Below are 25,417 nucleotides of genomic sequence, written 5' to 3' on the forward strand. Positions count from 1 at the left end.
GTCTTTGGGACTCTTCCCCCCTGTGTGACCCTCCGTTGTGACCAGGCTGGTGGGGTCATCTCGCAGACCTCCTTCCCCTTGGGTATGGCTAGGGTATCTATTCTACGTGAAGGAATCTGTGGCTAGTAGTCTCTTATCAGCCAGTAACGATGTATCTGGTAGAGACGATTCTAGCCGCAGATTCCTTCACGGGCCGCCCTTCCTCCCCATTCTTCGAGGACCCCTTGGTTTGGTCTTCTGCATTTGCCTCTTTGGGGTGGCTATGTCTTCAGTGCCTGGATTCTGTCACTCTTTGCTGGCAGGATGTTCGTCCTGTTTATTTGTTCCTTCCTCCCCTTTTGGAGCTCTGAAGGATCGATTTATGGGTACTTCTGTGCCTTTGAGTTCTAGTTGCCCCAGGTTGGGGCCTACCTCCCTCCCCCTCCTCTCTTGCCCCCTTTCATTGCTAGGGTACCTGGACCCTCTGCTATCCTCTTGGGGTCTTTTGGTTCGGCCTCTGCCCTTGTTCTTTATAGGCGTTGTTATATTCTGTCTTGGGGCTGTCTGGGAGTCTTGTTGTCCCTTGTTTGTCCCGAACTGGTTCCCCTTCATTGTAATTGGTTGGGGTGGTGGTCCTGTTATATGTTTTTATGACACTTTCTCATGTGTTCTTTATTCCAGTGGGTGCTATCTTTGTGCTGGCAGGGCTGCTGTTCAGGGCTATGCCTGTTCTTTATTATTTTCCCTGCCTGGGGTACTGCAGTGTTTGGCACTGCTGCTTATGGTGTTGTTCCCCACCATATGTCTGAACTGGGGTGGCTGAGTGAGCTAAAGAATGGTGATGGATTAAACCCAGATCAGTTGACTGGGGGTGAGTGTTTGATTTGCTCAAACGCTCTGTCCATCATCCCCGTTTGTATCGCTTTGTTCGCCCTAAATTTGGCAGGGTATGCTCAGACGTGAGTCCCTTGCTCACTTGGCCACTGGATTCAAGATAGTCTGGCTGATGAGGATTATGAATCCGAAACCGGTCCCAGGATGCTTGTTTCCGGTCCAGGGAAGACATGGCTTGGCAGTTCAGGCTGGACTGTTCCCATGAGGCACAGGGTCAGACTGATTTGCATATGGCCATGTCTGAACTGGGGTGGCTGAGTGAGCTAAAGAATGGTGATGGATTAAACCCAGATCAGTTGACTGGGGGTGAGTGTTTGATTTGCTCAAACGCTCCGTCCATCATCCCCTTTTGTATCGCTTTGTTCACCCTAAATGTGGCAGGGTATGCTCAGACGTGAGTCCCTTGCTTACTTGGCCACTGGATTCAAGATAGCCTGGCTGATGAGGATTATGAATCCGAAACCGGTCCCAGGATGTTTGTTTCCGGTCCAGGGAAGACATGGCTTGGCAGTTCGGGCTGGACTGTTCCCATGAGGCACAGGGTCAGACTGATTTGCATATGGCCATGTCTGAACTGGGGTGGCTGAGTGAGCTAAGGAATGGTGATGGATTAAACCCAGATCAGTTGACTGGGGGTGAGTATTTGATTTGCTCAAACGCTCCGTCCATCATCCCCTTTTGTATCGCGTTGTTCCCCACCATTCCTTTTTTCTTTTGCACACTGTTCCTATACTCTCACAGTTTTGTCTAATGGCTCCGCGTTGTGGCGCGGAAAAGTTATCAGAAGAAAACTGACTTAGGCGACTTAAGTCACCTCACTGACGTCACATGCGTGGACGACGCAGAGGCAGAGTTGCGTGGTGCCCCACCCCCACCCGGGGCGCAGGGATGCTGTGGCAAAAAAAATTCCTGACCCAGTCTCACGCCTCAGGATAATTCTACGTGAAGGAATCTGCAGCTATAATCGTCTCTACCAGATACATCGTTACCAGAGGTAAGTAACTCGTACGCCAAGCACACAGAAGCTTAAAGCTGAGCAAAGTTAGAAAGCAAGATGACAGAGGCCATGTCAAAGCCAATAATTGGAGCTCATATGTGCTGTTCTACTCCGTAATGGCTCTCACTAAGCAGGCATCTGTAAGGCCGTTCTACATTAACGCTAGAATAAAGTAACACGCTAAAGTCAGTTTAAGATGGTGGTAGTTAACGGTCATCATGAGATACTCAACCACAAGAGTGGCACATTCATTACAAGGGGCCACCAAAAGATACAGTAAAATATATCAATGCTCTGGAATTAAAAACTAGTTTTCTAGCTCTGAAAGCATTTCAAAGTCAAATGCAAGTTATTTGGTACAAATAATTGCAGATACCATAATGATCATGTTCTACTAAAAAGACACAATCTTGCCCACTACCACAGCTAGCTCAAGACATTTGGCACTGGTCAATACATAGAAATTTTACACTTGTAATGCATTATATGCCAGGAGAGGAAAACATAAAAGCAAGCTAGCTAAACTAGGCATGCAGGATCTGTTTACCACAAGAACAAAAGAAAAATGCCAACAGTCTCATCCTCAGTGAAACAACGCAAATGCCAATACTGATATCTTTTCTTATAATCTTTCACGCCTGAGATCTCACACACATGTTGCGATCGACAGCAGTTTATTACTTTTTTCTTTTTCTTTTGATCTACACTTTTTTTCAGGCAAATCATTTCAAAACTCAATTTACTAACGTAATTTGAACAAACTTATCAATACACAAGGAAGACATCAACAACATATACAAAAGTTAGAGAAGCAAAATCATTTTTTTCTCAAAAATCACAAAACAGTCACAATTTAATGAAAAACACTATGGAAACAGCTTGGGTTCTGTTGTTACGAGTTATTTTTTACATTACCCACAAAAGTACTTTGATTGTAAAAATCATGTTAATGTCTTAGCGGTCTAACACCAAACAGTGTCCATCCTGGGCTCCGAGAGAAATCACTAGTCCTTCGAAAATAATTTGTTTGGAGCTACTAAAAATAAAAAATAAAGTTGTGTGTAAAACACTTGTTTGGATAAAAAAAATCTGTTGATGCGTTTTGGACCCCTTTATATTGGTTGATGGGGTTCGCCTGAGGACTCTGAATACTAGAACACTCAAAGAAATAATAAAAAAAATTTGTATTTACCAAACATTCATCAATCACTCATCACTACAGAGTCATACACTCCTCCGCTTTGAGTTATCTTAATTATCTACGCTATCTTAGCTGTACACCAAATTAATTATTCTTCAATCTGAAAATCTCCGGACACCTAAAATAAGCAGAACAAAAAGTCACTCTATGTAAAGTAGCCATCATTGATCTATAACCAAATGCTGTTAAAGACACTTACATCTATCCTAAAAGGAAAGTTCCCTATTAGTGCCACATGATTCCTCTTCATGTTTTCATTATCCTAAAACCAGAAACCTAAATGAACATTAATCTCGAAATTCCTGCACAATTCACAGCTGCTCATAATTTGACCTAGCGATAAAAATCACAAGACCTGATCAGTAAAACTCCTGGCTTCGTAGGCTTAAGCGATCTCCCCAACAGCATCTAATAACATTATACATGGTGTGTTTGTTATCAGAAATACAACATTACATTAATACGGAAAGATGGATTCTACTAACCTTTACACACTGACAAGTCGATGCGCTGAAGATTAATCATATTGCAAGTATCTGAGTTGTTTCTTGATATGGGCCCTCGCTTTATTGATTGGGCAGGCATTCTGTGCACCGGAAATCGTGTTTTTCAGACCCCTCAGGGGTACCGGGGAACAAAGATTATTTTTATTAAAGCCCAAGCGAGTTTTTTTGGAAGAACACTGCGCTGTGTCAAATAAGCTTTTCCAAGAATGGAAGCTTGGATAGATGTGTGTCGAAATAAAAAGGCTTTTGTTATAACTTATACTGGCACAATGTTCTCGGCATGTTAATTTTAGAATGGCGCCACAATCGGCCCATTGGTTTCTGGGGAATGTAGTCTTTAAGTTATAAAGCAAAGGCATTGGGGAAAAAATTGAAATTTTGAGCCTTTTATAAGTGAAGCGCCTAAAAATATATATACCTTCCGAAATAAAAATATACAAGTTCAAAACTAAGTCCCCATATTTTTACTGAAATTCAATAACAACGCTATCACAAGTGTTGCAATTTCGTTCAACCCATCAACGGCAGTGTCAAATTTGACAATTAAGAATACTCCCCATTGAATTAATTGTATTTCTGGGTCTCCTCCATGATGCTCTGTCTGAATAACTGACCATTATGTCATCTTAAATCTTATTCCAAGTGTTTTTCATCTAGCCAATGGATGACTAAACGAGCAATAAGAATTTTTTTCTGATCCTGGATTTATGCTGAGTTATATGTTGACGTACTTCTTGGTTGGTTTTCCCAAGGTACAATTTATTGCAAGGGGAAAATGACTCCGTACACCATATTTTTAGATTTACCATTCGAAAAAACACTCTTTCCAATAGATATTTTTTTGAGCAAAGACTAACCCTTCAATGGTTAAGTAACAATTGATATATGTACCACATTTGTGATGTCCCTGTATTGGTGGAAGGTTTAAAACTGTTACGTTGTGCTTTTTGCAGACACGTTTGGAGTCTATGCTCTGACCAATTTGTCCCCTAAACGTTTCTTTTTTTATAAGCGCAAACAAGGGTTTCTTAAATGATGGATCCAAATGTGAGATCAGGTGGCAATTTTTGTTGATCATTTTTTTTTCTACTGATTCTTTTTTGTGCAGAATATATACACAAACTCTTGACATTATAACTTAGGTAAACTCTTCTTTAAAAGCAATTCTTCACGTGGTGTCCACCATGCTCTTTTAAAAGTGTTACATTTTTATTTTTTAGAGTACCATCTTCCTGTCAAATTTTCAATTACATTTTTTCCATGAAAGTAGTAATCATTTTTGTCAGAACAGTTTCTTTGTATCCTTAAAAACTGCCCGAATTGTAGATTGTCCCTGGGACCGGGGGTGGTGACTTGCGTAATGTAGGGCTTTATTTTTATCAGTTGGCTTAGTATGTAATGTTGTTTTCAGCAAACCAGCTGATGCAACTGCTTCAACATCAATTAATATAATTTTTGATGGATCATGGTGTAAACTGACTTTGAAGAAAAATGCCAACATTCTCATCCTGGCATCAGCACCCACAATCTTTGGGCAGTGCTCTTTCCATAAGTTGGTACAGGATAGTTGTGTACACCTTTACCTTAAGTTATTTAATTAGTGTTGTCCATGCTACAAAAGTCCAACATGACAAAGATTTTAACTGCAAACTTGGTCTTCACACATGTTAAGGCTATCCAAAGAAAGAGCAGTAAAACTGTTGAAGGGTGACAACTTACCAACCAGATCAAAAAATCTTACAGATAGCAGCATGGCTCCCGTGTACTTATATGTTTAAAATTTCCCCCCAAAAAGTGTACAGGTTGTATAACTAAGGCTCTCGGTTTTCCATTTAAACTATTTTGTTTTTGTTTACATTTCTTTATTGATTTTAGTATTAAATCTGTTTTATTAGTATTGTAGAAACAAACATTCATGACAAAATCGCCTACAACCCGATGGGCCGGCTTGAGATCGTGGTACCGTGCAGGTGTTACAGTGATGACAGTGATGCAATCAGTATTTAACACAGCAAGCCGTGTACAACCCCGAAGGGCCGGCCGCATCTCAAATCGGGGGGACGAGGTGGGGGGTGGGGGGAATATCGTGGTGTACAGCCTCAAGGATCCCCCAAGTAAATAGCCACCCCGGAGAGTCTCCCGCCAAGCCCCAATGAACGGGTGCTGCCGCTGTATAGGCTACAGTTGTCAAGATGTTGGAAAACACAAAACACAGAAATAGAAACCCCAAAAAGAACCACCCTATCCCGATCCTCCCCTTGACCCAACTACCCCACCACCACCCCTCCCTCCCCAGGTCCAGGTCGATCAATCTCCGCAAATAAGGACAAGGCCCCTCAGACTCCATCAGGCTCGGTCTGGGCCAAGCGCAGCAGGCGCAGATACCTAGGACACGTAACCTCTCTAAATTCCGTAGCCTGCAGGGAAAGAAATGGTTGCCACAGTTCCGCGTATCTGTCCCCCTTTCCTGCCCCAATCAGGGAGAGCTTTTCCATGCCCAGGACCGCCCACAGACGATAAAGCCACCCCTGAAAAGTGGGTGTGTGAGTGGTGCGCCAGAGAGACACAATATTCTGCAATGCTGAACCCAATGCAATGGCCATCAACCTGCCCCTACGGGAACGCAAGGGATATGTGACAGGATTGGACAAACCCAGTAGTATGTATGAGGGAAAGCAAGGGAGTTCAGTATCAAAGTGGGCATCGACCTCATCCGACACCAATTTCCAATACTCCTTCAGATGGACACAATCCCATAATAGATGGGTCAGAGACCCCCTCTCCCCACAACCTCTCCAACACATCGCCTCCCGTTTGTGGTCCATTTCGTGCAGTCTCTCAGGGGTATAGTACCAGTATGTTGCTATTTTGGTGAGCGTGTCGGTCAGTCCCATGTGATAAGCAGAGTGTCGCACGCCGTAATAAATATTGTTCCGTTCTGTGGTGCTAAGGGTGTGCCCCAACTCCCTCTCCCAGCGCGCCCTGCCCGAGTTGTACACCCAAGAGTACCGATCTAGTAGTGTGCGGTAAAGATCAGAAATGAGATGTTTGTCTGAGGTTCTTGTGATCAGCCAATATTCATGGGGCCGCAACCGTCGATCAGCCCCCTCCCGAACCTGGCTATGCATCGCCCAGTGCTGAGCCTGGAGATACCGGAGGCGCTCTGATTCCGGCAGGTGGTATTCATGTTTGAAAATCTCGAATGGGATAATCCCTTCCTTAGTATACAAATGGAACAGGGATCTACAGCCCGCCGGGTGCCACCTCGCAAATGCCACCACATCCATCCCGGGAGTGAAGTCCGGGTTCTCGAGTAGGGGAGTAAGCGGAGACGGGAAGGTGGTCAGTTCAGATTTAAGATTGGTGCAATCCCAGACCTCTAGTGGCACTCTCGTGATGTAGGAGGCGTAAAGATTGGGGGGACGGTGCTGACGGCGGAGAAAGGGCACTTCCTGGAGCGGACGGCCCGCGACCGCCTGGTCCTGAAAGAGCCAGTGTTTATCTGACTCCCACCTGCTCCACTCCACCAACGTTCTCAGTTGCACCGCCTGGTAGTAAAGCAGGAGATCCGGAAGACCCAGACCCCCCTTCTCAGGAGGTAGCGTCACAAGACGGAGCTTCATTCTGGGTTTCCTGCCATTCCATATAAATTGCGCCAGCTCTGATTGCATCTGGTGAAGCCAACCATCCGGTGGACGGAGGGGGATGGCGCGGAATACATATAGAATCTGTGGTAAGACCGTCATTGTGATGGCCGCTACCCTACCCAGCCATGACATAGGGAGGTGCTTCCACCTGTTCATCTCCGTACGAATGAGCCGACGTAGCTGAGAATAGTTGATCCAGACCGTGTCCGACAACATTGCCGCCAGTTGAGGTCCCCAATAAGGAACTGACTTCTGCGCCCAGCGGAACGGAAAGCGCCTCTGCAGGTGGGCTCGCGTATGCGGGGCCAGAGAAAGGTCCAAGGCTTCCGACTTGGTCATAATCATCTTAAACACCGACACTCTGGAGAACGCATTCAGGACCTCCACACAGGCTGGGAGGGACGTGTCCGGGGAGGACAGGGACAGGAGGATATCTTCAGCATACAGGCTGATGGTATGGACATATGCCCCAAATTTGATACCGCGTACCTCAGGAGTGGTTTGCATCAGTTGTGCTAGCGGCTCCATATACAAGGCAAAGAGCAGGGGCGACAGCGGGCACCCCTGCCGTGTGCCACGCTCTATAGAGAATCGGGGCGAGGCGAATCCGTTGACCCTGACTGTCGTGGAACGGTAAGAATAGCAGTTAAGGACCCACGTACGAAATCGGTCGCCCAACACAGCTTTCACCATCACCTGCTCGAGATAAGGCCAGTGGACTCGGTCAAATGCCTTCTCGGCATCTATCGCAAGCAACATGTACTCCCCCGACGTTCTCGTGGCCTTCTCAATCAGGTGCAGCGCCCTTTTAGTGTTGTCTACGGTCTGACGTTCAGGGATGAATCCCGCCTGATCCGGGTCGATCAGCCCCTGAATTAGTGGTGCGAGGCACGCCGCTAGTATGCTGGTGTAGAGTTTAAGGTCTTCATTGAGTAGAGATATAGGGCGATATGCATCGCACCTCGAGTGATCCTTCCCTGGTTTGGGGTTGACCGAGATGTTAGCTTCCAGCAAATCGCTCGTGATCGCCCCGGCGTCCGCAAAAGAATTAAAGAGGGCGGTCAGCAGAGGTGTCACCTGTGCACAAAACGTCTTGTAAAAGATCGCCGAGAAGCCATCTGGGCCGGGCGCTTTTGCCAAATTTGAGGCACGAGATAGCTGCAATCACCTCCTCTGGCCGAATAGGTCGTTCCAGAAGATCCGACTGTTCCGGGGTCAGCATAGGGAGGGAGACCGAGGCCAAGAACCTCTCACCTTCTTCCGGGTCAAGCACCGACCCGGTATACAGGGAGGTATAAAAGGTGCTAAATGCCCCCGCAATGTCCGCATCCTCGGTAGCCACCCGCCCATCCGGCGTGACGACCTCCCGTACCGATTGTTTCTGTTGTTTTTCCTGAAGTGCATGACCCAGCAGTCTCCCGCATCGATCTCCCCCAGTGTAATATAAGTGTTGCACCCTCACCGCTGCATATTCCGCGCAATCTTGGTCGAGTGCTGCCAATTGTTGCCTAGCCTGTCGCAACTGCCTCCAGATCCTCGGCGCCCCGGTCCGTTGGTGCATGCGCTCAAGTTCTCGCGTCCTCCGCGACAGTTCCTCCCGTTTCTGTGCACGCTCCGCGTTCTCGGCGGCCGAGATCGCTATAAGCTCACCGCGTAGAACCGCCTTAAGCGCTGGCCAATGAGTGGTCAAAGATGTGGTGTCAGTGCTGTTATGCGCCAGATAGTCAGTAATAGCCCGCCGGGCCTTCCCCACCACGTCAGCGCGATGCAGCAGCGAGTCGCGCAGCCTCCAGCAGCGCGGTACGCGTGAGAGCGGGGGCAGGGAGAACACAGCCACCATGTGGGAATGATCAGAGAGGGATGCAGCTCCTATCTCCAACGCCGTTGTAAGCGCCTGTAAGGACGGGGAGGCCAAAAAATAATCCAAGCGGGCATAAGTTTTGTGGGCATTTGAATAATAAGTGTACTCCCTTTCAGAGGGATGAAGTCGACGCCACAAATCCACCATGCCCATATCTGTTAGCCTAGCCAACCCCCCAGCGGAGAGTGTCCCAGCCTGAGTGGAGCGCTGCGCTGACCTATCCTGCACATTGTCCATAACCAAATTCAGGTCACCTCCCACCAGTACATGTCGATCAGGAGATGCGGCCACCTCCCTGAGTGCGGAGTGTAGGAACCTTTCCTGACCTTCATTCGGGGCATAAATAGAACAGACCGTGAAGGTCGCCCCCCCAAAGGGAGAATCTATAAGACAACAACCTCCCCTTCACCTCCGCCCCTTTCTGCAGGACCTTTCCCCTGAACCTCTGGGCTACCAAGAGAGCCACCCCCGCAGTTTTAGTGGAAGAGGAAGAGTAAAATTGGTGAGGGAAATAGCGCGAGCGCATCCTGTGGCAATCCCTCGGCAATAAGTGGATCTCTTGTAGCAAGCATATGTCGGCCTTAGAGGCCTCCAGAAGGGAAAGAACAGCCCTCCTCTTCACTGGATTGTTGAGCCCCCGCACATTTAGTGTGAGAATTCGCAACTCAGTCGGAGGCATAGGGAAATGTGTGGGCCACCCGGACCCCCATCCGGGCAGAATCAAGCGTTAGCCAAGCACTTCTCTCGTACATCCTGTCCCTCCCCGAGGCGCATCTTGAAGCCTGCATCTCACTAGAATCTACGGAAGGTAACATACCAGAGCCTAAAAGAATCCTTGGACCTGGACCCCATCCCACCCGCAACCCCAACCCACCCACAACATCCTCACCCCCGCCAGAAAGGATACAACCAAAACCCCCCACCCCCCTCCCCAACATAAAGGATACAAAAAACAGTCTTGTCCATCATCCACTAATGTAGATGCACAGTAAAGATCAATATTGGGGGAATGTGTCCGAATCCATTGCCTCCTCTCTTGCCGCCGACCCGTCTTGCCTCATCCCATCCTTTCTCAGCTATGCCATAGAGTGTCGAGATCGGCGTTCAACCGCTGTCAGGGCCCGCCAGTTCCGTCGCCGCTGTCTCCACTGCCGCTCGTTGACCCTCCTTGATCTCCACCGCGGGCGGACGTTTTGGCCTGCGCCTCCTCCGTTGCTGTTGCCACTGTCCGGTGGTGTCCACCCCAGTCGTCCCCCAGTCAGGCGGCCCCTCCTCCTCCTTCGGCTCCTCGATGCCCAAAAGACGACATGCTTCCCGGAAGGACCGCAGTTGGCAAACCTTATTGTCCAACTTAAACACCAAGCGAAAGGGGTGACCCCCAACTATGAGATGTTGCGCCGTCTCAGTTCCGCAGTGACCGGCCTAAAGGACCTACGTTTTTCGAGGGTGATGGCGGCCAAATCCTGATATAGGGACGGCGAGTGAACTCCAAAGGAGATAGTTCCCATCTGTCGGGCCTTGCTAAGGATCTCTTCCTTGGTACGGAAATCCTGCACGCAGACTAAGATATCAGCCGGCAGGGCTGAAGCGGCCCTGGGCGGGCCCGCCCGGTGTGTCCTATCCAGGCGGAGTGTGGAGTCCGCTGGCCTACCTAGAATGTGGTTAAATAGGCCTTGCGTAAAGTGTAAAAGATCCTCCGTGTCGGGGGTCTGCTTCACCCCCGGATCCTGATGTTATGCCGCCTGGAGCGGTTCTCTAAATCCTCAACGTGGGATTGAAGGTCCACCTGCTGGTCATGTATACGGATGATTTCCTGCTGCAGGGCCTCTATTTCAATGTCACGCCCTTCGCCTTTGGTCTCCAAATCAGCCACCCTTTCTCCTATAGCGTCCGTGTCGCGGCGGACCTCTCTAATCTCCTCATGTAATTCCCTCTTCAGAGCGTGAATGTCCTCCCGCAGACCACTGAAGAGGGACTCAAGAAAAGCTTTGGTGATGGGCTCCTCGGTATTCGCCGTTCCAGAGGCAGGGGAGCCAGTAGCCATCTTGTCAGCACCAGCCCGCTGACCCGCCGCGGTGGGTTCTGCCCGCTTCCCCGTCGTGTTAGGGGTGAACAGGTCCTTAATGGTCCTATCTTTCTGGCCTCTTACAGAGGACATATCTCATGGGGCTCGTAGCCGAGCCGCAACTGGTGCTATGCTGCAGTGCGGCCCGGGTTCCAAGCACGTGGGGGGGGGGCCCGGTTCCCAACCTGAAAGCGTGGGGCCGGCGGCTGCATAAAGAACCCCTTTTTGGGACCCACTGGTGTTCCTCCAATCACCACTCTGGTGGCAGGAAGGCGTCCACCCCACCGTCACTCACTCAACAGAGCCTTTACCGCGTCTTCGGGCCACGCGTCGCCGTCCCCCTATCGTCGCTCCAGCCACCAGTCCTGATGTAGGCCGTACCTTCCCGGGGTATGCACCACTGCCGGCCCCTGCTCGCTATGCCGGGGACCAAACACGTTCCCTCATGGCGTCTCACGAAGGACGACCGTTCGCTCAGTTATGCGCCTAATGTGTTGTCCAATATGGGGGCCGCCGACGCGCAGTAACTTTGGCCGCCCTGGGCCCATCAACCAGGCCCCAGCGCCCGTGACCGACCTCCCCGCCCACCTCTAGGTGGGTTTCCCGTCCGGTCGAGACCCCCAATGTCCAGCGGGGAGGGGTGGGATCGCGCCGCAGCGCCTCTTCGGCTCACCAGTTCACGTGGCCGTTCAGGCGGTCACCGGGTCATCCCCTCGTCCACACTCCGCACCTCAGGCCGGGGTCGCTTGGAGTCGATGTCTGGTCTGCGGGCAGCTGGCGCTCTGCAGGCGGGCCCCCCGCACAAGGCCGCACCGCTTCCGTCCCCCGCCGGCCCCAGCAAAGGCCGCCTCCGCAGCGGCCGATCCCAATTGGCGGCGATAGATCCGCAGTAGGCCCCGGGCGAACCCCCGGGGGCCTCACGCAGAAACCGCGTGGGCCGGACCCACCACCTACGCACCGGCTCTCGCGTAGCAGAGCCCCGTCCGAGGTGCTCTCAGGCCGGGCATGCTCCACCGGCACCCTCGGCCACTCCTCCTCGTCTCCTCTCTCCTCTAGGCCAGACCAGGCCGCTCCCGGGTCGAACCTCTCTCCGCAGCTCCAGGAGCCCCGGACGCCCCGCAAAGTTCCTCACCGGGGCCAAGCCCATCAGGGCGGCAAGTGCTCTCCGGGGGGGCCCCAAATACGGGGGATGAGGTGCTGAATAAAATGCTGTGCTAGCGGCCGGCGGCGGGAGCTCCGAGAAGCACGTCCGCTCACACCGCCATCTTGGCCGCGCCCCCTCTTTATTGGTTTTGAGGTCACAGCATTTAGTGCCAACAAGCTTCACATTCTTCGGGATGCAACTGGGGATGTATAATGCCAAGACCTGTTTGCATAAACAATATGAAAGAACAAAAGAAACAAATTACACCCACCCACCTCCTCCTCCTCCTCCAAGTTATGCCCTCCCATCCGCAAAGGAGAACATGCAGTGGTCCATAAAGGGGGCCTGCCGGGGTCAACTATGTAGCACGTGCCTTAGCGGGGGTCGGTGTAGGGGGATCTGCTAACTGCTTTTAACATATAAATACAGACGGAAAAATATTTTTCTTCTGTCTATATTTATAAATAGAAACTGAAAAATACGACCAAATCAGATTTTCGGATTCTGAGAATTGTTTAGCAATCGTGCTCCAGCCCAGGGTTGCCTCACCTCGCCCCTCTTCCTGATTGCTGTTTATGCCTGCCCAGTTTAACTCCTGCTGGGCCATTAATCTTTTGTCGGGCGCGGGACAATTAGTGTGACCCAAAAAGGTCAGAAAGACCGGTGGCATAAAAGCAATAAGGAAATTAGCTTGCATTAGCGATACTTTCAGGCCTTAAAATGTGAACTTTCCTCCTTGACTTGGCGCAAAATGAAGAAACACAAACATTCCTGAGAGACAGCCGGGGCAAACTTGTAAGCTTTTTTTCAAGTGAAATCGTTTTTTTCGCCACTGTGTGGAATTACTGTTTTAAATTAAATTGTTCAATTTCTACTAGGCACTAGAAAGTAAAATAAGGCAAGTGATACATGCCCAATGTTTTCAACGTATAAAAAATTTGTTTTTGCATTGGCGAAGGATTTAGTTAAAAAATGTGAATTAAAAGCTGCCAGCTCACATGGGTGTTGATGGATATTTTAGGCCTTAGAAATGTGAGGGAAATAGTGCCCGGCATGACTAATGCCAGGGCCTTTAATTTCTTTCTGAAATAAGAGCTTGCTGCTTCAGAGGAGGTCGTTTTCTCTCTCGTATGTGGATAGTCAACTCGCACCACAGAGCATGCTGCAGGGAGGAGCATGGAACTGACAATAAGGAGAACGAGGCATCCAATATCTCTAATTTATCACAAAAGTAGACAGCTCTTTCATGCCTCTTTGGCCAGGTCACTAAAAGTGCACAGGTGCACTCGTCTAAATTCAAATTATGTTTACATCTAATAATCATGGCTAGTGAGTGTTTTCAATAGTGCAACGCAACAGCAGCTCACTAATATTACTGCAAGTAATCTCTGTGACACCACGGTGACTTGTCATACAATGGCAAAGTTTTCAGATGACAGTATTGCGTTTACTTAATTTGGCACATATAAAAATATAGCTACACCTATAACAACCGTGTGCACGGTCTATTTAAATAAATGTGGAAAAATACTAGCTGCAAAGTCTTTTTTTGCTTGCAACAAAAATAAATGCGGATATATACAGAGAAAATGACAAAAATAAATATGGATAAAGACAGATATAAATGTTATAAAATAAATACCATAAAACCGGGAGCCCTAGTTATAACGTGAGGCAAGGACCACCATCAGCTAGACTGTTACACAGCTAAGTGGACAACATCCATTACAAGTTGTTAAAAACATAAAATCCAGACCATTCAAACAGCAGAGAAAGCCATTCTCCAATACTTAATCTATTTACTTTTATGTTAATTAAGGTTACAATTATCAGCTATAGCAGCATATACTAAGGGAACGCATCACAGAGATTTTTCAAAAGATATTATTAAACAATTTCTTGAAGTACTGGAAAGACTATTCTTCACATGTGGTTATATGACCTAATTAGAGTGGTTCAAGCAGGTTTCGTTAAAGCACTTTTTTGCGCCAACGCATATCACTATTAAAGAATTTTACCTTAAAAACAGCCTTCTGAATTGCACTTTTATTAAGTGAGTTCAAAGCTTTAACTCTTCAGGAATCACACTTCACTGTACACAAAATATGGAGTGTTGGAAACCAACTCTCATTCGTACCAAATGTAGTTTCACAGTTTTTTGTTAATCAGACCATGCAGTTACCCACTTTCTTCCATAGCCAACTAACTTAGCATGAAGAGCTCTATTTACATTACATGCATCATGAGAAATTGTGTGCAAAATGCAGGCAATAAAGACAATAAGAAAATTCTAACCGTGTTTTGCTCCCTGTGCACCACAAGTCATAGACTTCACTGTAACTAATAGAGCCATAGCAAGTTGAATACTACAAACTGTTCAGTTGTGCATTAGCCAAGTACTCCATGGATACTTAACTATGGGTTCAATCCACATGCTCCACTCGCATAAAATGTTTTTGTACATATTCAGTCACGAAGGATGCTCAAGTATGTCAACTATATTAAGACGTTTATTTGGCACTTCTCAGCATTAAACCCCCACTCCACAAGGGGATACTACCATAACATAATCAGTGCACAGCAAGATTCAGATATTACCATTCTGCTTACCAGGTGAAGGAGTAACAGTTAGTGTCCTGTTAAAATGTTTAAAAGAAAAAAAGAAAATAATGGCTGGGACTTATAGTTAACATCACATTGAGTTATCATGATGCCCTCTACGGTTGATGCCAAAACTTAATACTTTAGTACTAGTTTATTTTATTTATTTTTATTTAGAAGGTTCTATAGAGCGCATGCAAGATCCTTGCGGATATCAGAGCGCTTTACAATGAACAAAGTTGATTAAAACAAATGAATAGTAAGGCACAATATAGAGAACAAGCATAGGATAAATAAAATAAAAACACAGGAAAGTCGTAAAAATACCAAAAAAATGGGTTCATAGTTGTTTCAAGAACATAAACAGAGTCTCGGGGGGGAAAAAAGTGTTCAGGGTGCAGAGTGGTCAAGTAAATTTTGCCATGAGAATCGCTTTTACTTTTTTTTTTGAAAAATACGAAAGAAGAATTCAGTCTGGTTTCAGGAGGAAGAGAATTCCAAATGCTAGGCGCCATCCCAGAGAAGGAACGTTTATATGTTTTTTTTAATTGAATCTTTGAGGTTTCAGGAGTTAGTTATCTGCACCCCTAGAGGACCTTGAACCACCAGAGATTGTCAATTTCTGTGCAAGATAAATGGGTGCCTTGTTGTGTAAGGCCTTATGTGTAATGCAAGCAATGTTTAGGTGAATTCTTGCTTCGAACGGGAGCCAGTTCAGGACTTTTAGGTCAGGGGAGATGTGGGAACTATTTTCGAACCAGTGATGAGTCTTGCCGCAGAGTTTATTAATGCTCTAAGGGGAGCTGTAGATGCTTTTGGGAGGCCGCATAGAGAGACCATACCGTAATCCAAACGGGGGATAACTAGCGCTTGTACAGCCTGTTTGAAATCGTTGGCTGGTAAAAATGGCTTCAATTTCCTGAGAATGTTTAACTGGAAGTTTGCTCCCTTTGTCGCATTGCTAACGTGTTTCTGCATGGTGAGATTGCTGTCCAGAGTTATTCCCAATGATTTTGCTGAGTCCACAACAGTTGGATGCACGTTGAGTGCAATGAGGTGTTGGATTAAGTTTTGCATCAAAGGGAATTTAGCGGGGGAGACTATAAGGAGAAATTCAGTCATTAGAGCGTTCAGTTTGAGATGATTTTCTGTCAACCATGTTTGGGTGTTCATGAGTGTGGAGTTAAGCTGTTTAATGTCTTCTAAGGTGTTAATCTTGAGATACAGTTGTGTATCATCAGCGTACATATGATATTGCACGTTAGACGCTTGAAGAATTTCGGTGAGCGGCTCCATGAAGTTAAACAATGTCAGTGAAAGTGAGGATCCTTGGGGGACGCCCAGCCTTACTGGAACTGGGTTGGAAAGAGTGTTGTTAATCTTGAATTGTTGTGTACGATTATGAAGAACGGAGGTAAACCAATTTAGCACTGGGCCTGAAAGACCCATCCTCAGTCTGAGCAGATCCAATAAACTCTCGTGTTTGACCGTATCAAAAGCTGATGATAGGTCCAGCAAGATGAGTAGGCATGCGCCGTCTGGTCTAGAATTTGAAGTGCATCATCAATGATGTGAGTCATGGCTGATTCCGTACTGTGCCCTGCTCTGAAGCCTGATTGGTAGTTGTCAAGGAGGTCAAAGTGAACGATATGATTTGTTAGTTGGTGGTGTGCGCATTTTTCATGGAGTCTGGCCAGGGTAGGGATATTGGATATAGGACGATAGTTGTTAAGATTCGTGGGGTCATCTGTTGGTTTCTTAAGGATGGGTGAAACTTGACCGACTTTGAGGGTATCTGGAATGCAACCTTGTTGGCGTGAACTGTTGAGGATTTTGGTCCATAGCGGCAGCAGCCAAGGGGTAAGGTCTTTAACAGCGCTAGCAGGGAGCGGATCGATGAGGTGGTTGGAAGGTTTCAAGGCATTTAGAATCTTTCCTAATCTTACCCACCTTGCACATCATGTGAACCTAGAAGAGTTTCAAACTCAAAAATATTGTCACTGGTAATACATTTTTGTTTTACCAGTCCACTGTTGGCTGGAACATGGCCTACTGTATATTGTAATTGTAGTAGTGGCCTTAATCATTGATAATTATGGTACTGCACATTGACATGTGCTGGTTTCAGGACCCCATGTGCAAAGAAGTCTGAATGGAGACTACGCTGATATGATGTCTCCATAGTGAGCCACATTAGTGAATTATCCCAGGCAGACAAATAATTGCAAATGTTTTAGAATACATACTGTCTAACCTTGTACATTTATAGGATGGTGTATGGTGCAAATATTTAATAAGCTCTCCTTTATTTTATAGCGGATCAGAGGTAGGAAAGCTACACTTGATGAAATTCAGATGGTCCATTCAGAGCATCATGCCTTACTATATGGAACTAGTCCTCTAAACCGACAGAAACTTGACAGCAAGAAGCTGCTGGGTATGTACCCTCCAAGGCACGTGTTCTCAATCTAGGAAAGATATTCACATCCGACTTCAATGGATTATGTGTTTTTGACCTGTGTGTTTGTTTCTGTAATATTTTTTTTAATGCAGCGGTTAACTTTAGAAATAATGGATATGAAAGGAATGTGACACTTCCCACTCCATAAAATAACATTCTTTTAATTCAAAACTGTCAAACCCCACTGCCATTCAGGTTTTGTTTACCGTGCATTTTACCGCTGTTACTTCAGCTCCGCTCACTCCTACTATCACTTCTGCTGCTGATTCACTTCCTAGCCGAAGAGGATTGCTGGAGCTAGAAATGCCAGAGTGTGTTTGTAGTGTTCCTGATTTTAGAATGCCTGTGAATTGACCTACTGAACAAAAGCATTTATGTTGAAAACACGATAGATTGAATTCTGAAAACTTCAGCAGTATTTTGGCAAGTTTCAGTGTATTTAAATCAGTTATCGTCTTTATGTAAATATATTGCGTTGTGCGGTATGTCTTTAGCTGCATTGCCAGTGGGACCCTTCCGTTTACCTTCTCAAGGCACCCCCTTGTGCCTCTTAGCTATTTATGTGAAGGCATATAGGATGGAAAAAGATTATATGCAAAATGCATAATAAACAATCTTACATAAGATATCATTACCCAGTGCATGCAGCTGTTCTGTCAATTTGAGAAATGTCTGCATGGACCTTGGCTATCACTCTCTCTTATAGCCATTGGTGCTTTGCTTTTTCCAGGTCCCATGACGCAAAAGATGTATGCAGTGTTACCATGTGGCGGAATTGGGGTGAGTTGTGATACCATGCTTGGGTAACAGGGGGACTTTGGAGCACAGATCTTAGTCTAAGCGGTTGGTTATTTTTTGGCAGGTTGACAGTGACACTGTATGGAATGAAATGCATTCCTCCAGTGCTGTACGTATGGCTGTTGGCTGCTTGGTAGAGTTGGCATTCAAGGTGGCATCGGGTGAACTCAAGGTAAGCTATCACTCAGCTCCTTTGTCACCTGAATATAGTGCTTCTACAGCTTTTTCGTGGCTTGTATGAATTGATAATCTACAGATTTATCCTTAAAGGGGGTATTCAGTGTAGAGAACAAATTGTTCCCTTCACCCAGTTCCGCATTTCTGTCTGACAGACATATTATATGCATTGTAGAACATTTGTTTGTTTGATGTCAGCTGCGGTTTTGAATTCTATTCTGAAGTCATTCACCAGCAGGTCACCTTAATGCTCTTTGTGCCTATACTTTGACACTAAGTCTCATTCCATTGGTTCTGAATGTGCCGACAATAAAAAAAGCTGAATAAGCTAATCAAATGAAAAGGTCAGAATATACTTTTAAAAAGATAAATTAAGATGTGTTATGGTTGTTCTCACGAAAAAAAGAAAACATTCTGATGGTTATGTTCTTAGTGGGGAGCAGTAGGAAAAACTGACTCTTATCGTCAAGTTCAGTGTTGGCACCTGGGACCATGGCAGGTTCCAGTTGAGCAACTCTGCCCTTAACATTACAACATAAATTTGCTTTACATTATAACTTCCAAGGACACAGTGGCATTCTGGTAAAGTCCTGTATTGTTTGAGTAACTGAGCTTGGCCTTTCCACACTCCCTCATAGTTGCCTTAATTCCCTAGGCTGGCCTTTATTTTCTGTTGCGTTAACTTGGCACTGCAGAGTACACATATAAACAAGTTACCTCTTTCTCTCTCTTTCCCTTTGCCTTAATTTAATATATCGTAGAACGGTTTTGCAGTCATTCGTCCACCTGGTCATCACGCTGAGGAATCTTCAGCCATGTGAGTATAACAATGTTCTCTTCTTTTTTTTACATGTTGCACTACTGACAGAAGATCTGGTGGGATAGCAGAAAAGTACATTTGAACCCTACTGGAGAATACAAGGAAAGTGAAGAATAGTGGTAATTCTAGCACTGCCCAGGACGTAACAAATAGTACACAGAGTGATACTTCTGGTGTTAGTGAAAATGGGGGCTTCAAGCACTGTGTGGTGTATCTTGAATGCTCGAGAGGGCTCTTTCCTTATAAATGTCCGACTTTACAACATAGTTTTATCCTTGCACACCATTGGTCTTAACTTGCACATGTATGTAGTATTCACAGATGCATTGGCAAAATGAACAAAGTTTTAATCCAGTTTTCTCATGTTTCCAATTTTTGAGAACCTGGTTTCCACCATGCAGGAAACTGTGCATTGCTGCTCAGAAGTGTGGAATTAAAAAATATAGTACATTACTGTAAACGTGCATACTGTCTCTGCTTCCTCTTGTATTACCTGTTCTGACAGTAGATAAGAATACATCACGAGTCAGCAGGGTGAATGTTTATTCTCCTCGCTCTCCCCAGGTCCACTATGCAGAAAATGCCACTGATACTGGTAGTATGCAATCCAGAGATTGGCTTTGCTCAGTGAATCTGCAGGTGTAACGTACCATATAATTTGAGATTTTCATTTTGTTCAAGGTTTTTATTGTTTAACCTGAGATGATCTATTTAGAGGCTTCTGATCCTCAGCAATACTCCATTTTGGAGTGATGTCAGAGACCTAATATCCTTGTGTTCAGTCAATATATTGCTTTAATGGAATATAAACATTCAGTTAAATACACGCCATCACTGTAATATGTCCAAGTATCTCCAGACTGAGGATTATAGGGAAACTTATCCAGCTCGCCTCCCTATTAATTCAGACCTGCAGTGTAGAATAAAAAGTTGTTTTGGGTATTTTACTTTCTCCCATTAACTCAGCCCTGGCATACAAGCATATATTTGCCAAAAACAGTGCTACTTTCAGTGTTCAAGCTGCATGTAACCATCCTCTGCCAACTTTCTGCGCGTTTGAATGGGTAATTTTATGGGACACACTTAGTGAATAAGCTTGTGTAAAGCACAATATAAGAATGTGAAATGCAAGTTTAAAAGGTAGGCTGTAGATGACAACATCTTCTTATTGCGGTCTTTCACAATCCTTGATCTTCTGCTAAATACCTTGGCTTTCTTATTGATCACACTCATCAAGGACCATGTCAAGAGTAAAGCAGCAACATTATAGAGCGAAATAAAGCTGTTTTTCCTCTAGTACATTGCTGACCCATGGACTAGGTCTTCTCTTGTAACAAGCTGTCAGAGGCAATATGCTTCTCTCTGATCCCGGAGTCTCCATTGTGACCCGCAGATAATCACAGCCAAAGAAGGCTCAGAAGCATCTTTCCTGCTTTGAAAACACTGCATTGGTTTACTTCCAGTTCCAGAATCCACATCAGAGTGGTGTGTGCTCTACAGGTCTCTGCTATAGATTGGAACTAGGTTTGTCAGTCAGCTTTATTGTGACTTCAACTGAAAGATCTTTCTGATGGATACTTCTAACTACAGATTCTTCACCTATAGAATATTCCCTTTGCTCCAAGACTGAATCCGGAACTTTTCATTGCAGTGATCCTCTGCACTTTTAAGTCACGCCATAGGGCTCGGTTTAGCTTCATTCTGCCTCGGAAGTGATGGAGCAGAGCTCTGTATAAGACCACCCTGCAGATCCAGAGCTCCACCCCCACTTTCAGCGGTCTTTCTTTGACTCCCAAAATGAAATCTAGTGTGCACTGTAATGATGTTCCATCCTAAAACCACAGGTTCCGAACCATGGGCAGACTCCAAGTCAAGGACGTGGACATGCTCCTGAGGACGTTCCTAAAACAGGTCCTCTGGTGAATCAAAGTCCAAGCAGAAACATAAGTGAAGCGGGACTCAACCACCTACCGCCACTTTCTATCAAAGGAGAATTTATGAGGGTGTAAAGGTGCCAATCCATCTCACTCCCGATCTCTGATTGAGGAGCTGACTCCACAGTTGATCCTGTTGCATGCTGCTGTGCTGTGCTGTGCTCGCAGGCCAGGTCGCTCCCCCTCTGTCGCACAGCTTCTCCTGCTGCACTAGGGCTCCCGCTGCTGCTCTGTGGCGCTGTGAGGCACTGGTTCGATCCCACGTGGCCTGACGGCCGCCCGCCTTTCTGTTCTCCCTGCTGCCCAGTGTTTGCCCCGTTTTTGCTTATCTTACTGCTGATTGTGTAATTTTACTGTTTTGTGCCGTTTTTTTTTTCCTCTTTTCTTCCCTACGCCTCTCCCCCCTCCCCTTTTTTCTTTAACCCCTACCCGTTCCCGTCGCTGCTCCCCGGCGGCCCCTCCCCCTTCGTCGCCCTGCTCCCGCCTCCCAGCTGCTCCTCCCTCCGCGCCTTATCATGGAGGCTGCTGCGTGGCCGCGCCTAAGGCAAGCCCGTCTGTGTCTGGATCACGCCCAGCGCCAGAACCCGTGGACCCCACAAAACCAGAACCCACTACGACGCCAGCAGCCTCCACGCACTCAACACCGGCCGAAACCACACCTGCTTCCAGGCAGCCCCAAAACGGACCCACGGACCCTTCTCCTGCCACACCTGCAGCTTCACCTGCGACAGAACCACCAAACCTCCAAGGACTGGACCCAACCACCTCCGCTGCATACTCCTCACCACCCGCTCCGCACGCAAACACGCCATCGAGCTCTGGGATCTGATCGACACCTCCGCACCAGACGTGGCCTTCCTGACTGAGACGATGTGGAACAACTCCTCGGTGCCCGACATCGCCATAGCCATCCCGGACGGCTACAAGATCACCCGCCGGGATCGCGCCAACGGAGTCGGAGGAAGAATAGCCATCGTCCACAAGTCCACCCTCAAGGTCGACACCCACGCAGACGACACCCTCAACACCATCGAACACCCACACTTCCGGATCCACACCGACCCCAAAACCACCCTCAGAGGAACACTCATCCACGGGCCCCGGGCTCAGTTCAGAAACTCCATCGCCGACCTCGCCAGCACCCACGCACTCACCTCCACGGACTACATCCTCCTCGGGGACCTGAACTTCCACCTCGAGAAAAACAACAATGCCAACTCCGCCACGCTGATCGACAACCTCGCTAACCTCTGCCTCAGACAACTCTTCGCCGCCGGCCACACGCTGGACCCCGTCTTCTCCACAGGCTCCCACGTCACCTTCGACCACACCACCGAACTCCACTGGACCGACCACCGCTGCATTCATTTCACCTTCAAGAAACCAGCCACACACCACCGCACCCAACAGCTACCTCGCCGCTGCTGTAGCAAAGTCACCTACGACCAGCTGATCACCACCCTCGCCCAGAACCCACCCACCGACCCCACCAACCCAGACGCCGCAACCTCAGACAGTGGATCGACGACTGTGCCAACACCCTCGCCCTGATCAAGAAACCCTCCAACAGCCACGCCAGCAAGAGAGCCACCTGGTTCACCGACTAGCTCCAGACCTCCAACCGCCAGCAAGAGAGCCACCTGGTTCACCGACGAGCTCCAGACCTCCAAACGCGCATGCCGGAAACTGGAGAAGACATGGCTCCATGAACGCACACTGGACAACCACGCAGCCAGCCCACAAGGACGCCACCCGCAGACATCACCATCTCATCAGATTATCCAAGAGATCCTCCTTCAAAAACCGCTTGGACAACAACGCACACGACAGCAAAGAGCTCTTCAGCATCGTAAAGGAACTCTCCAACTCCAGCGCCAACACCAACGACATCCCGCCCTCACAAGAACTGTGCGACTCACGAGCCATTTTCTTCCACCGCAAGATTGCTGACATCCACGACAGCTTCAACACCACAACCGCCCCGACTACGCCAGACGCCACCTCCCCTGTGCACACCACCAGCGCCAACCACCTGACCCCTGGTTCAACGACGACGAGACACGCAAGATCATGAACTCCATCCACTCAGGATCTCCGTCAGACCCTTGCCCACACCACGTATTCAACAAAGCAGATGCAGCCATCGCACCCCACCTGGAAGACAACAACATCTTAGACCCGTCCCAGTCCGCATTCAGACGCAACCACAGCATCGAGGCAGCCCTCATCGCCGCCATAGATGACATCAGGCGCCAACTAGACAATGGCGAAACATCAGCCCTCATCCTCCTGGACCTGTCAGCCGCCTTTGACACGGTATGCCATCGCACTCTAAAGACACGCCTAGAAGCCGCCATCCAAGAGAAGGCCCTTGACTGGACCATGTCCTTCCTCTCAGGCAGAACCCAGAGAGTCCGCCTCCCACCCTTCCGATCTGAAGCCACCGACATCATCTGCGGCGTCCCCCAGGGCTCATCCCGACGCTGTTCAACGTCTACATGGCCCCCCTCGCACAAGTGGCCCACCATCACGACCTCAAAATCAGCTCCTACGCCGACACCCAGCTCATCCTCTCCCTCACCAAGGATCCACACACCTCCAAAACAAACCTACACGAGGGAATGAAGGCTGTCGCCGACTGGATGAGGAGCAGCCGTCTGAAGCTGAACTCGGACAAGACGGAGGTCCTCGTCCTCAGACCCACCCCCTCAGCCTGGGACGACTCCTGGTGGCCGACCACAACGGGAACAGCACCAACATCCACCGACCATGCACGAAACCTAGGATTCAGCCTCGACTCCTCCCTCTCCATGTCTAAGCAGTTCAACGCCGTCTCCTCCTCCTGCTACAACACCCTCCGCATGCTCCGCAGGATCTACAAGTGGATCCCGACTGAAAGAAGAAGAACAGTGACACATGCCCTACTCAGCAGCAGACTGGACTACGGCAACGCACGCTACGCAGGAATCCCAGCCAAACACCTACAACGACTACAACACATCCAAAACGTCTCCGCCCGACTGATCGTCAACGTCCCCCGCCACTGCCACTTCACCCCCACCTAAGAAACCTACACTGGCTCCCCGTCGACAAGAGGATCACCTTCAAGCTCCTCACCCACGCACACAAAGCACTCCACAACGCCGGACCCGCATACCTGAACAGCAGACTCAGCTTCCACACCCCCACCCGCCAGCTCTGCTCCGCCAGCCTCGCCCTCGCCGCTGTCCCCCGCATCCAACGTAGACCTCCGGCGGCAGATACTTCTCCTACCTCGCCGCCAAGACCTGGAACACCCTCCCTACCCACATACGGCAGACCCAAGTCTTACTCGCCTTCAGAAGACTCCTCAAGGCCTGGCTCTTTGAATAGTAGCAGCAACCCTCCCCCCCCCCCTCCCCTCAGCGCCTTGGGACCCTCACGGGTAAGTAGTGTGCTTTACAAGTACTTTGATTGATTGATTGATTTATTGATTTGGGCTCTCAGTTGGATTTGCTTAGCACTTTAATAGGTTTAACAACGACTCCAGTGCAGACTTCCATCCCGTGTCCAAGACCCATGCCACTCTCTTCTTCATCTATACTGACGCTGGAGGAAAATCTGGAATCTACTCCAAATCAGCTTAGGCTCAACCCCAATTTATTTAGTGTGTTTTATATAGCGGGCAGCTACCCCAACGGGGTGTCCCGGCGCTTCTGTGGATTCGTATGCTGGGTCTGACTCAGATGGAACTAGCAGAAGAGGAACGTTTTTAAAGCTCTGCGGAAAGAGAGTTCGTCCTGTGTCATCCGGATGGAGATGGGGAGCTTGTTCCAATGGGAGGAGGCACAACCTTGGAAGGTTTTGCCACCGGGGCGTACTTTTTTTAATCTGGGGGTGGCGAGGTTTTTTGAGCTGGAACAGAGGAGTCTGGCATTACTGTAGAGGCGGAGGCAAGAGGAGAGGTATGCAGAGCCCTTTCCCTTTACAGCACGGTGGGCCAGAGTTAGAGGTTTAAATTCTGCCCTTTTTTGAATTGGTAACCAATGTAATTTCCGCCGATGTGGTGAGATGTGCTCACGGAGGGAAATGCCACAGACTAGCCGTACTGCGGCATTCTGGACTGTCTGGAGACGATGGTAAAGGCCTGTGGACAGTCCTATGTACAGGCCATTGGCGTAGTCCAAATGGGAAGTGATCAATGCCTGGACAATTGTTTTCCTGGTGTTGCTGGGTAGGAAATTGATGAATTTTCATACCATCCTAATTTTAGAAAAGCAAGCAGCGGACACCGTCTGAACTTGTTTATAGAATGAGAGGTTGGAATCCCATCTAACCCCTAGGTTTTTTACG

The 25,417-nt window shown here is 47.9% G+C and overlaps 1 protein-coding gene across 21 annotated transcripts in view; it reads left to right on the forward strand.

Annotated features, from left to right (window-relative positions):
• Positions 1–25,417, forward strand: part of HDAC5 (histone deacetylase 5) — a 1,448,645-nt gene that overhangs the window by 1,184,173 nt on the left and 239,055 nt on the right. For all 21 annotated transcript variants that reach the window (XM_078645209.1, XM_078645212.1, XM_078645222.1 and 18 more), the window contains 4 exons: positions 17,212–17,332; positions 18,087–18,136; positions 18,219–18,326; positions 19,093–19,148. In XM_078645209.1, coding sequence (XP_078501335.1) covers positions 17,212–17,332; positions 18,087–18,136; positions 18,219–18,326; positions 19,093–19,148 — 335 coding nt within the window. The remainder of the gene's footprint in view (positions 1–17,211; positions 17,333–18,086; positions 18,137–18,218; positions 18,327–19,092; positions 19,149–25,417) is intronic.

The sequence above is a fragment of the Lissotriton helveticus genome, chromosome 5_1 (assembly GCF_964261635.1).
Source record: "Lissotriton helveticus chromosome 5_1, aLisHel1.1, whole genome shotgun sequence".
Taxonomy (NCBI): domain Eukaryota; kingdom Metazoa; phylum Chordata; class Amphibia; order Caudata; family Salamandridae; genus Lissotriton; species Lissotriton helveticus.